General features: G+C 39.5%; 1 protein-coding gene across 6 annotated transcripts in view; it reads right to left on the bottom strand.

Moving 5' to 3' along the window:
* wbp4 (WW domain binding protein 4) overlaps window positions 1–14,158 on the bottom strand; it is a 65,954-nt gene that overhangs the window by 36,081 nt on the left and 15,715 nt on the right. For 5 of the 6 annotated variants that reach the window (XM_041211095.1, XM_041211097.1, XM_041211099.1 and 2 more), the window contains 3 exons: window positions 13,128–13,190; window positions 12,898–13,024; window positions 9,073–9,219 (listed from right to left, as the gene is read on the bottom strand). In XM_041211095.1, the coding sequence (XP_041067029.1) occupies window positions 9,073–9,219; window positions 12,898–13,024; window positions 13,128–13,190 (337 nt within the window). The remainder of the gene's footprint in view (window positions 1–9,072; window positions 9,220–12,897; window positions 13,025–13,127; window positions 13,191–14,158) is intronic. The other variant, XM_041211101.1, reaches the window with a different exon arrangement.

The raw sequence follows: 14,158 nt of genomic DNA, 5'->3' as shown, positions 1-14,158 counted from the left end.
TCTGACATTCTGCATACCACATAATTATGCAACGTAGTATATGAATTTCTGTGCTGGTATAATGCCAGGTACATAGGCCATATGCCCCAACAACTGGCTGATCAAATTAAACAGCATGTTCCTTTGGCTGCTCGTAAGGGACTGCACTCAACCACCCTTACGCTTGTAAAACCCGAAACTACTGTTAGATATGATTCTGCGATTGGGCAGCACTTGCTGGACAACCCCGAGTGCTCTAATAGCTACACTAACAAGCAATTTAAAATAATCAGTCGAGCTCGTAACATAGCTCATTTACATTTGCTAGAAGCGACATATATTCACATGCATGGACCCATTCTTTGCAAACAAAAGCAATATGTTCAAGCCTTGTGCCATTTATGAATTACACGGGAACTTGGAGAGCCTATAGTTCCCGTTTTCTCCACTGCAACACCTCAGCCAAAGTCGACTTATCAACCAATCAGCACCCCTTTAGGAACACAGAAACAGGAGCAGGCCGCAGTGAAGTACAAATTGCTGACTGTTTAAAATTTGGCATCTTTGCATTTGTCCTGATAAGTGCAAGACAAAAAGCTTCGGCAACATGCCTCTTTTTTCAATAAGGTTTATTAATGCATCAACATTAAAACAAGTAGTGAGGATGGCGCTTTGTTCAGCATCAAGTCTGAGACATGCACAGAGATGCAACAACCTGCATTTATATAGTGTCTTTAACATAGTACTGCAAAATGTCCCAGGGCACTTTACAGGAGCTATCAAACAAAAATTGAGAAAAATGATGAGACAATATTAGGACAGATGCCTGAAAGCTCTTTAAGCAGGGAGAGAAAGAGCACTGAGGAGGGGTTTAGGGAAGGAATTCAAGAACTTCAGGTTTAATCAGCCAATAGTCAGGCAAAGGAAGTGAAGATGAACAAGCAGCCAGAATTGGAGGATATCTTGGAGGATTGTACGGCTAGAGGTTACTGAAATCAGTGCCAAGCCCATGGAGGAGTTTGAATACAAGAGGAGTTTTAAAATTGAGGCATTGGTGAATAAGGAGCCAATGTAGGTCAGTGAGAACAGGGTAATGGATTTGGTACGAATTAGGTCGTGAATAGCAGAATGTTGAATGAAGGTGGTAGATGGAGGCGAGCCTGGTGAATATTATAATAATTGTGTATAGAGATAAGAAAGGCATTAATCAGGGTTGAAGCATATGAATGATGCAAGAGGTACAAGAGGATATGGGATCAGATGTTCACCCCAGGGTCAAATAGAAAGCAAGGTTACAAACAGCCTGGTTGAGCCATAGACAATGCATAGCAAGAAGGATGGGATCAGCGGCTATAGAATGGAATTTGTGGCTGGGGTCGTAGATAATAGCCTCTATCTTCCTGATGTTCAATTCAAGGAAATATTGACTCATTCAGGGCTGTTTGTCAAACAGAGACAGTGCAGAAATCAGGAGAAGTGGTGTTGAGGCAGAACTGTGTGTCGCAGAGAACACGTAGAACCTGATGTATTTAAATTATGTCATCAAGGGGCAGCATGAAGAGGAGTAGTAGTGTGGCTGGGGTGGGTGTGTGCTACAAGGGTAGATCCTTGGGGAGACTCCAAAAGTAACTGTGCCAGGGATGGGAGAGAAGTCATTGCAGGAGATTCTCTGACAATGACTGGGTAGGTTAAGAAAGGAACTAGACAAGGGCAGTCCCACTCTGCTGGATAATGGAAGAAAGGCACTAGAGAAGGACAGTGTGGTCATCTGTATCAAAGTCTGCAGATAGGTCAAGAAGCATAAGGAGGGTTAGTTTACTTCAGTCTGAGACATTGTCATTTGAGATTTTGATTCGAATTTTAGTGCTGAGGTAGGGGTGAAACCTACTTGCAGACATTCAAAAGTGGAGGGAAGGATTCGGGAAGCAGCAACACATTCAAGAACTTGAAAGGAAAGGGAAGTTGGAGGTGGGGCCAAAGCTGGCAAGAACAGAGGGGTCAACGGTGAGGGTTTTTGAGGAGGGGTGCACTGATGATTTGAAGGATGGGGGAGCTATAACCAAGAGGGAACCATTTACAATATCAGCTGACAGAGAGGTCAGGAAGGGAAGTTGAGTAGTTAGCAGGGTAATTAGCAATTCAGTGGGAATAAGGTCAAGAGGACAGAAGACGGGGCTCATGACAAAGATCAGCTCAAAGAGGATATGAAGGGAGATATTAGAGAAAGTAGAGAAAGATAAGGCTGCAGGCTAAGGCACCTGTTGTGCAATCACTAAAATGGAATATGAAAATTAGCAAATAGCCAGGATGTAAAGCAGCACATCACCAACAGCGAGTAGTGTGGTGCAGAATCACAGCTGTGCTGTCCATTGAGAGTAAAAGTTGCTGAATAAAGTAGATCTGTCTGCTGAGCAATCCCGTACTTCAAATAAACCGAACTCACGTATAGTTTACCAGTCCTGGTGTGAGATTGTGCAAAGCAAACAAGCACTGGAGAGCACAGCCTGATGGTGCTTGATGTGTTTCTGCCAGATCCGGCAGTCAACGGCTAAAACAGTTTTGAGCCATAAACCTTCATCTTTTAAGTTGAAAAGACATAAACGAATGAAAATGGGGGCTGTACCAAGGTGAACAATCAGGGTGGCAGAGAGTAAAGTTTTTTTTGGTCATAAAGCAAAAGCAGTAGTGATGGTGTGACTGAGCTGTTTGGTGGCTGCAGAAGTATCATAGCAAATGGAGGCCCAGGAGCATTTGAGAATGTGTTGTAAAGTGATTTGTGGGAAGAAGAGCTTTTACCCAGAGTTGGACACAGAAGTGAGCGGGGTTGGAAGGGGGAGCAGGGGTGTGAAGTGATCAGAGATGGACATATCTGTGATTGAGACAGTGGGAATGGAAGCAAGGTCAAGGGGACAGCCGTAAGTATGGAGTAGAGTGTTTATATGGAGGGAGAGATTATGGAAGGACAGTAAACTCAGAAGAGAGAGGTCAAGATGAGATGGAGGTTGAAACTGCTAACGATGAGAAGTCAACTGAGGCAGCATTTAGGGGCTGAACCTTGTGAAGTAGCACTATCAGTGGGAAGGGTGGAGTGTACTTATCTCATTGCTGCAGACAGGGACTTGCTCATTAAAAATGAAAATTGAAGTTCAAAAAGTGTATCTAAGCTTGTTTACTGTCATTTAATTATAACTATAATTGATTCAGCCAAATGCACTCAAAAAAGGTAACATACCAACTTGGTGTTCACTATATATAGGTTTATTCGTTTCCAAGGAAAAGTTACTTATGGTATAGGATTACTTCCGAGGTATACACTTGAAGTTAAACAGCTAAACAAATCAACAACTTGTGCTTTCAATCTCGCAAAAAGATCCTAAATTTAAAATCAAAGAAACCAATGTATAAAGCATGAAGGAGGGGAAAAAAACCAAAATGTAGGTAGGATATAGAAAAAGAGCATGTCACAAGTTTTTAAATAGTAAAAATAAACAGAACAAATAAAACGGGCAGAATGGAAGTCAAGTCCAGCATTGTTGATTATAAATAAAAACAAAGTGCTAGCTGGCAGCATTTGTGGGGAGGGAAACAGAGTTAATGTTTCCAGCTGAATATAACTCCTCTTTTGAACTCAACAGTTCTGAAGAGTCATATTCAACTTGAAACTCTTTTTCTCTCTCCACAGATGCTGTCAGACCTGCCGAATATTTCCAGCATTTTGATTTTATTTCATCTTTCCAGCATCTGCAGTATTTTGCTTTTACAACATAATTAATTTCCTGTTTCCAAATCAAAATTAGATATCCTCTATTTTACTTTTTAGTGTGCACAGGCCATTTGTTTAAGTGCATGGCCATTTGTTTAAGTGCATGGCCATTTGTTTAAGTGCATGGCCATTTGAATTTTTTTGTGCAGCCAGACACATGCTAACTTAAAGGGGCTGACTGTGTGTGGCCTAGGCGGGAACTTTTGCAGCTTAAAGGGAACATTAGACAAGAGCATGACGAAGAAGGGAAAGATAATATTTGAGCTAGTTATCTTCATTTACAGACTGGTCTAAATGTACACTCCTGGGGCATAAACAACAATTTGAGAATTCCTTCTCAAAAGCACAAGGATGACCCTCCAAAGTTCCTAGGGAACTTTACAGACTTCATGTGTATCTGGAATATTTCTGATAGGTCTATTTAATTTTGTGGGACCAACATATGAGGGAACTTTCAGCACTTAACTGGGTTGCATTAGCAAGAAGACTGAAAAGAAATGTGACTGAGGTTCAGAATTCTTCAGGCAAACACGGGGCCAAAATCTGACTTAAGGATATAAGCACAGTAACTAAAGCACATTTGTTTAAAATGAACAAACTTTTTGAAAGACCAGCAAGTACAATTTATCCCACCCTCAACCACTTCTCAAGTGATAGAGATATGGATGGCAGTGTAGGTGTCAATCTGTAAGGTAGGAGGCACTGCACATTGGTTTAGTTAGAATGATCAAATACTCTGTGGACACCATGCTTCCTGTGTTGCTGGGCTGGCGATCATGGGGATGTATAGTCTTTGAAAGGAAGCAGACCAAAGATAAATATTGTTCATTTTTGATTCATATCCTTTGGATTGTAATCTTTGGAAGACTAGATAGATCAGGAGAGTGCACAATTGAGTAATTATACAGTCTTTATAGAACAATCATGTTTATTGTGCCAAATGGACCCCTGCCATTCCACACTTCTAAGATCCTAGTGCAATAATTCCAAACTTTCAACTGCCTTCTGCCATAAGATAATCGGGAGTGTAAACATCAAAATGATCTTTCCACTTATTTATTCAAGTTGTGACTGTTGAAAATAACAAACTTGTAGCTGCACAAGTGCTGAATATGAAAACATAAGAAATAGGAGGAGTTGACCATATGCCCCATCGAACCTACTCCACAATTCAATACAATCATGGCTATGTCGCTTTGCAGCCTGTGTCCTCCCCACACCTCAGCTTAAATCATACATGCATCATAGAATGATATAGCAGAGAAGGAGGCCCATCATACCTGTGCTTGCTTTTTCAAAGTTCTATCCAATTAGTCCCAGTCCCATTTCCCCATAGCCCCAAATTTCTTAAGCATATTTAACCAATTCCCTTTCTAGAGTTGTCAAATCTGCTTCCACCACCTTTTCAGGCAGTGCATTCCAGATGACCTAATCCACTGGGTAAAAACGTATCTTTATTCACCTCTGTTCTTTTGCCAATCACCTTAACTCTGGTTATGGACCCTTCAGCTGCTGGAAATAGTTTCTCCCTGCTTATTCAATTAACAGCTTCTTTCTTTGATTTTTGAGCACCTCTGCCAAATCTCCCTATAATCTTCTCTGCTTAAGGACAACTCATGTTTTTCTTGTAACTCCACACAACTGAAATCTCTTAACCCCGGTACCTAGATCTCCTCAGCGCCCTCTACAAGGCCTTGATGAAATCCTTCCTAACGAGCAGGGCCCAGAAATTGCTACAATATTCCAGCCAGGGCCTAACCAGTGCTTTATGAAGTTTTAACATAACTTCCTTACTATTGTACTGTAAGCCTCTATTTATAAAGGCAAGGATCAGTTGTGCTTTTTAAAAAGTCTTCTCAACTACTACTACCACCTTCCAAAGCAGACGCACATACAACCCAGGTTTTTCTGTGCCTGCACCCCCTTTAAACATGCACCATATAGTTTACAATGTTTTTCCTTATTCTTCCTACCAAAATTAATTACTTTGTAATTCTGAATTAAAATTCATTTTTCAGCAGACTGTCCATGCCCTCCTGAACTCTGTTATCACCCACTTCAATGTTTATAACATTTACAAGTTCCAAGCCATATTCAAACTTTGAATATACCCCAAATCTACAAACTTTGTATACCCAAACCCAGGACATTGACGTATATCAAAAAAGCAGTAGTCAGTAGGTGCTCAGTTTGGGTTCCGCCAGGGCCACTGTGCTCCCAACCTCATTACAGCCTTGGTCCAAACATGGACAAAAGAGCTGAGCTCCTGAGGTGAGGTGAGAGTGACTGCCCTTGACATCAAGGCAGCATTTGACAGAGTGTGGCATCAAGGAGCCCTAGCAAAACTGGAGTCATGGGAAAAAATCTCCACTGGTTGGTGTCATACCTAACATAAAGGAAGATGATTGTGGTTGTTGGAGGTCAATCATCTCAGTCCCAGAACATCGCAGCTGAGTTCCTCAGGATAGCATCCTAGCCCACCATCTTCGGTTGTTTCTTCAATGGCCTTAACTCCATCATAAGGTCAGAAGTGGGGATGTTCACTGATGGCTGCACAATGTTCAACACCATTCGCAACTCCTCAGATGCTGAAGCAGTCCATGTTCAAATGCAGCAAGACCTGGACAACATTCAGGCTTGGGCTGAAAGTGACAAGTAGCACTCATGCCATACAAGTGCCAGACAATAACTATCTCCAACAAGAGAGAATCGAACCATCTCTCCTTGACATTTAATGGTATTACCATCACTGAATCCCCCGACTAACAACATCCTGGGGGGGTTACCATTGACCAGAAACTGCACTGGACCAGCCACGTAAATACTGAGACTACAAGAGCAGGTCAGAGGCTGGGAATTCTGAGGTGAGTAACTCACCTCCTGACTCCCCAAAGCATGTCTATGATCTACAAAGGCACAAGTCAGGAGTGTGGTGGAATACTCTCCCCTTGCCTGGATGAGTGCAGCTCCAACAACACTCAAATCTCAACACCACCCAGGACAAAGCAACCCACTAGATTGGCACCCCATCCACAAACATTCACTCCCTCCAGCATCAACACACAAGGGCAGCAGTGTGTACTGTCTACAAGACACCCTGCAGCAACTCAGCAAGGCTCCTTTCAACAGCACCTTCCAAACCTACAACCTCTACCACCTAGAAGAACAAGGGCAGCAGGTGCACAGGAACACCACCACCTGCAAGTTCTCCAAGCCATACACCATCCTGACTACATCGCCATTCCTTCACTGTCGCTAAGTCAAAATCCTGGAACTCTCTTCATAACAGAATTGTGGGTGTTCCGACACCATATGGGCTGCAGCAATTCAAGGTGGTGGCTCACCACCACCTTCTCAAGGGCAATTAGGAATGGGCAACAAATGCTGGCCTTGCCAGCAACACCCACATCTTGTGAAAGAATAAATTAAGTCTCAACAGCAACCCCTAAAGAATACCACTATTTACAAGCTTCCATTCTGGGAAATAATCATTCACCATTGCTTTATGCTTTCCATCCTTTAGCCAATTATATATCCACACAACCACTGCCCCTTTAATCCCAATGGCTTCATTTTGCTTTATCAAATGCTTTTTGACACAGCTCCAAACACAGCATCAACTGCACCATCCTCATCAACCCTCTTAATTCAAATGATTCAGTTAATTCAAATGATTCAATCAATTTAATCAAAGATTTCAATCAAGTTAGTCAAAGACAATTTGTCTTCAACAACTCCATGTTGGCTTATGTTTATGTGCCAGTTCCATGTTGGCTTATGTTTATGTGCCAAGTGCCAGTTAATTTGTCCTGAATTAATGTCTTTAAAAGTTTCCCCGCCATTGTTAGGTTGATTAGCCTGTTAATGTCAGGTTTATTCTGCTGCCTTTTTTGAACGGTGTAAACTGAGAAGAATGACAAGAGATCACCAAGTTAGAGGGTTCTTTGAAAAATGTCTGACATAGAGCCTGATGTCTGGAGGAACAAGCTGTCCCTGAAGCCATAAAATATGATACTGATGAAATCCAGCTGGAGGGAATATTTGAGTTAGTTGTCCTTAAGTAAAAAGTCTTGCAGTGTCTGCAATACTTACAGTGCTGACACCAGAAAAATTAAAGACTCAACTAAAGTTCTTAAACTGGACACCATCTTAGCAATTTCCTGTCTCATTTATTCTATTCTAATCTAGCTGAATGACAATTGCAGAAGGTTACTTCGACTGACGACATTAAAACAAGCCCACTCTTATTTTGCACTTTGCATATTTAACATAGTTCTGTCAGTTTGCATTCTTTGAGCACATACTCCAAGTAAATATCCTTTATTAAATCTCTTCACTAACAAGGGTTTCTATATATTATGTCTACATGTACTTTGGGTAATTTGACTCCAAGGTATTGAATAAAGCAACACTCCAGCACACTAATTTAGACATGTAACAGTCCAAATAAAACAATCTCTCAAATTATATTACCTAAAATAACAAATGGCATTTGTTGCAATAAACCGTTTTCGCTAATTCATGTAAAATTTACACAAGCTACCCTACTTACATTGAGAAATTTTATGCACGTATGCATTCTTACTCATTTAATTCAACAGAACTACATTCCTCAAGGGAACAAGCTATTTTTTAAACTTAAATTGAAAAGGCAAGAACAAGCTTGAAAAATTTAGAAGAGGTGATACAAAGTAAAATATAGTGAGTAGGTTACTACCGTGGGTTTGCAAAGCTTACAGCATGTTGCAGGAACGTGCAAAGTCAGGAGCTGTATGGAATGAGTTCCAGGGATTCATGTATGAGATTATAGAATCAGGTACCAATTACAATACGAGGAGGAGGATGAGACCATTTTGGTCGCATTTGAAGTTTAAAAGAGATAGATCACAGCAAGAAATGCTGCAAAAGCAGTGTAGCTAATTGAAAGGAGGATCAGCCATTAGATGAGCATCTTTTTGTGAAACCGGTTTAGGTATACAGGAACAGCCTCTCCATATATAGGACTAAAAGTACTTGATAGACTAGAGGTTTAACCTAAATTCAGAGTTGGTGGGGGGAGGGTAGGTGGTAACACAAAGGCAATTTAAGATTCAAAGTCTGCATGTTGCATTGAGATAGCAAGGTGAAGAATGTTAATATATAAACAAGATGGAAACCATGAATAGTGAGCTGTTGGTTGCTGTTAGTCTTAACAGCTTGTGCTTCAGAAGCAAATTCACCTTGTTTGCCACATTTTGGGGAATAAATCTTAAGTGATGGACAGGGTTCAGGCGCATTTTTCTTTAAGTACACCAAGCTGAATTTTAATAGAAGCCAAAGTCAAGTCTTACCTCCTGTTTTAGAGTTGTAGTAATAGAAATATCCTTCAGGTGAGATGCCTTGCACCCAGATATTTGCTATATTCGGCTTTGTACTACGTTGTGCATCAGAGGCCTTTACTGCCGGCTTTTTCTCAGTTGTACTTGACGATGAAGAAGCTAAAATGATAATGCATTTGTTACTCAGTTACAGAATTTGAAGAAATAGAAAGTCTCCCAATTATAATATATTCCATTTTTTCTTTAAAATAGACACCAAGAAGGTTTTTGAGAAAAGTGACGCGAGGAAGAAAGAGAGTAAGAAGAAATCGGAAAGAATTTTTTTTTAAATCATTGCCTCAAAATTAAGGGATTTCATTCTTTTTTGTGAATAAGAATTTCCCCAAGAGATCCACCATACGAATGCGTGCCTAAATATTTCTGATTGGTAGCTTTATGTGAAATTTGACTTTTAAACAAATCACAGTAAACTTCTAACCTACCTCTCATAACATTTAAAAAAATGTTTAAAATTCTAACAGAATATGCATTTACTATAAAAACTGCTTACGTAAACAATAATGTAATTCTGTAAATATTTTATATGAAAACTATGTCAATATTTTACTGATAGTTTGAGAATCTAATTATTCAATGTTTTTTCAAAAAACTTTCAACTGCTATTTTTCGCTATTTAAAATTTCTATTACATATTTCATAATAAGAGTTACATTTGTGTTTGCTTGATGTCTTGTTATCTTTGCAGTGCTGATATCTGGGACAAGCAATTTTTGTCAGTAGTAAAATACTACTGCCTATACTGTAGAGCATGATGTATTCCAAGTGTGATTACAAAGGCTTCAATAACACAGGTAATTTTTTCCATTACTGCAGAATGCGGTGTATATGTTTTTAGCACCAAAAATCATGTTTAGGCCAATACTCAGCATATAAATCGGCTCCTCTTTTCTGGTAAGAAACATACTCGCATTAAGAGTCGGCCTCAATTTTTCATCTCAGAAATACAAGTTTTACTCAGCTTAAGTCGGCGCATGGGATCAAGCAGGCGATATGGACTGTGTTGTGAAGATGATGCGTGGGAGTTTAAGACATGCCCACACAGAGCAGATCACACATTGCAACTGAAAAGATATGGGCCCTCCATCAAAAAGAATGAAGTATGAAGCTGCTTTCAAGCTAAACGTTGTAACTTATGCTAATTCATCAAATAGCTATGCTACAGTGAGGGAATTCAGTGTTAGTGGAAAAACTAGTGCAAGAATGGAAGAAAAAATCTGCTCTGAAGAAGATGCCCAAGAACAAATACGCCATAAGAGTGGGAACCAGCCTGATCTTGAGAAGCATGTATCATACTGGGAAATGAAAATCATCAGAATGGCTATATCGTCATCAGAAATGAAATGTATACATTCGCAGTTAAGTGGCTAAATCAAACCCTGAGTTCAGCAAAGATTTCAGAACAACAGCTAGTTGGTGTAGCTGCTTTATAGAATGAAACAGTCTAATGTTGCAGCAGAAGACTAAGATCACTCAGAGATTACCAAGAGATCTCTATGCCAAATCTACCAGTTTCAGTGGTTCATCATCAGACTGCGGCAAAAACACTAGAACCCATTCAGTCACATCGGCAACATGGATGGCACACCCATGAGTTTTCTTATGCCCAGTAGCCGAATCGTGAAGCAGGAGGGTTCAAAACCACATGCATAGGACATGAAAAGACAAGATTCACAATGGTGCTTGTCTTCTTGGTCGACAGAACAAAGTTAAAGCCCATGGTAATTTTCAAGTGTAAAACAATGCCAAAAATCAGGTTCCCTGCAGGAGTTTTTTGTGCCTGTCCTTGACAACAGTTGAAAGAATGAAAATGGCGTGAAATTGTGGACTGATAGTGCGGAACAAGCATCTTGGTGACCTACGTAAGGAATGCAGCGTGTTAGTGTGGAACATGTTCAGATCCTACATAACTGATGACATCAAGAGGCACCTGCGAAGAAATAACACCCAAATTGCAGTTATGCCAGGGTGTCTAATGTCTACAGTTCAACCTTCTGTTAGGCTTCATCTCATTGGTACAACTGTGTAATTAATAAGGCTTAAGTTGTCAAATTGTTCTGTACGTAAGCTTAGTGATAAAAATTCTTGATTTCTATGTATTACTGGGATAATTTGTGAATGCTAGGATACGTTGTTAAGAAATCTTAAAGTTGGTGTCTCTAAGTGTCAACTACTGCGATATAGCTTTAAAGAAAAAACTGAAGTTATGGTCAGGAATGTGGTTTGAACACAAGATGTCCCCGGAGCTCCTGTCAAAAAAATACAAGTTATAGTTCACAGTTAGATGGGACACCAAAGCTACAAAGCTGATTGGCTCAATATATTGTGGAGAAGTTAGGGGCACTCTTTCCGTTGATCAAGAGTTGCAAATGTTTGGCTTGAAGGTTTTAAGTTGTGTTGACACAGCAGCACATACTTGGGCTAAATGTGACAAAACTACCTGCAAAAGGGTATAAAATTAGGAGTGCATTACTGAGCGCTTGCACTTTCGAGGGAATAGCATTCATCACAGGACACTTGTTTGCGGGACATTTGTTGGCACAGAAAATCAGGAGTTGGAATTGGAGCACTTGCTAGGAGGTTGGCAGTTCCGGAGGACATTTCCAGTTGACAGATAATTATTATGGGTTGGGGGTTGTGGTAAGAATGCAGTATTAGGACTAAAGGCCTTAAGAGCAAGTGATTAGTCTTTCTTAGCAAACTGCTTGCAGCTTGAGAGAGAGAAACACTCAGCAAGCAACTATGAAATGTACAACTTCAACAGTTAAGATGCACTGGGAAACTAGAATTGAAGTCTTAAAGCTGCAAAGGGGTTTGTATGTACGTTAGAGTTAAGTTGACTAAGTTAAAATCTCGAAGGACGTAATGAGTCAAATGACCAGCTTCAAGGAATCAAGGGAAGACCCAATAAGTCCTGGGATCCATGGAAAGATAGACCAACATGTGTTGTGTATTGTGCCATGCCTTGACTAGCAGAATGTTAAGTATTAATTTTTGTTGCTCAATAAACTTTGTTAGTTTCATTCTAAATCAGTTTTTGTCCTTTTTGTCAAAAAGGTTATTCCCCAATAAGAATTTTCTTACTCTGTTTAGTACAGACTCCAAATCCCAACACTTTGGATGTGTGCCTCAATTGCTGAGCAATTCAAAGATCATATTAGTGGCAAATGGAAAAAATGGATGGTTAGTGGAGAAAAAAACCTTCACAAAAAGAGGAAATATGCGCAATGCCCCGCTTGATGTTTTGTGTGGTTTCATCATCAAACCATGGGATGCTATTAATGGACAAACTGTGATCAGATCATCCAAATAAATGTGGAATATTCAATTCAATAGATGGAGAGGAAGATAATTTGTTGTGGAGGTATGATTTTGAAACAAAAATCCCCAAATCTGATCCCGAGTGGGGTTCTTACAATGATGCCATAGCCAAAGTGACTCAATGAATTTGATGGTTTCTAAAATGTTTTGATTGTGATTAAAGGTATGCTTGTAGAATTAACTTATTCAATAAAACATGTCACACTGACTTAATATGAATTACCAATGGTACTTTTTCACATGTCAAAATGGTGCCCACATACGCCAACACCATCATTCCTAGTTTATATTCAACATACGAGTCGACCCCCATTTATGAAAGGAATTTGCAAGGCTTCAAAGATAGACTTATACACCGTGATCTACGGTAATTGCTTAACAATTCAAACACATATCAACACACATAATTCTAACAGTTCTCAGAGAAACACAGACATTTATAACAAGATTTAATGCTACCTGAAACATTTACTCCAAGTCGCTTGAGGTCTTCCTGATAAGCTTTCATAGCTGCATTCTCCATCTCAGCAAATTCCTTTGCTATCCTCTCCTCCTCTTTTGCTTTTTCCAAACTTTTCTTTTTGATCTGGAAGCACAGATGAACATGCCATTCAGGATCACCTAGAAGTGGGAAGTATGTAGACAACAGATAAAGGAAAATACGGATCCAGGGAAACAAGGAGAGATACCTCACTGATTTTCCTGGTCACATTTTCTTGATGGTTCTTTCCTCTTTCATGAAACTCAACACTCTATGGGAAACATTTGAGAAAAAAACATTGATAACTGAGTTACTAGAAGTGTAAGCAAAAGCTTTAACATTTGAACACAACTGTAAAACATCAACTGATACTGATTTTTTATCATTGGTGTCACTGGAAAGGCCAGCATTCAGACCCCATCCCTATTTGCCTTTGAGCAGGTGATGGTGACTTTTTTTCAAAACTTATCTGTCCACTTGTTAAGTTCTTGTATTCAATACGTATTATCTTACTCCCCTTAACATGCAAACTGCCTGAGCAAACAACAATTCTCTATACAAATATGTTTAGAATAGGAAAATCGTATGTTAATATTTCACCAACAATTTGATAAATCAAATCGCAAATTGCTTTTTCAAATAATTTCCATCAATTTTATCTTAGCAACTAAAATTTCTAGAATACAAAATAAGACTTTAACAAAAGCTGAAAAGTCAAATATGATTTATTTCACAATTAATTATTAAGATTACCCACTGAATTGTTTGTGTGCTCTTTCATGTTTTTATTCAAATAAATGATCAAGAGTTCATCTACAGGCCCACCTAAAAAAGCTGGGCTTCGACTGGATACATCATAAATGTTGTACAACTTTCAAACATATCTGTGTACACTGAGCACATGCAGATTGCAAAATTTTCCAGCATGTAAATTAGTGCACTCTGAACATGCAAACTGTGTCAACAGTGTGGAAGGGTGTGTCACCTGATCCTCAAGGAGTTGTGTCTCTCTGCTTTTCCTAAAACCCTTTAAATGAAACTGTAAGCTGAAATCTCAAATCTTTATTTCAGGCAAGTGATGTTCATTAAGAAATACGCTTTTCCATTACAGACGGATCAGTAGGAACCACTTACCTTCCTTCCCACATGCAAGGTTTCTATGAACAGCACAATTTTAAATAGATGCCATGATTTAGCATCCTTCTTTATTCTAAAATTGTTATATCATCAAGCCAAGTA

The sequence above is a fragment of the Carcharodon carcharias genome, chromosome 18 (genome assembly GCF_017639515.1).
Source record: "Carcharodon carcharias isolate sCarCar2 chromosome 18, sCarCar2.pri, whole genome shotgun sequence".
Lineage (NCBI taxonomy): Eukaryota > Metazoa > Chordata > Chondrichthyes > Lamniformes > Lamnidae > Carcharodon > Carcharodon carcharias.
Note: the sequence above shows the minus strand (reverse complement) of the source record. Positions and strands in the feature narration are given on the sequence as shown.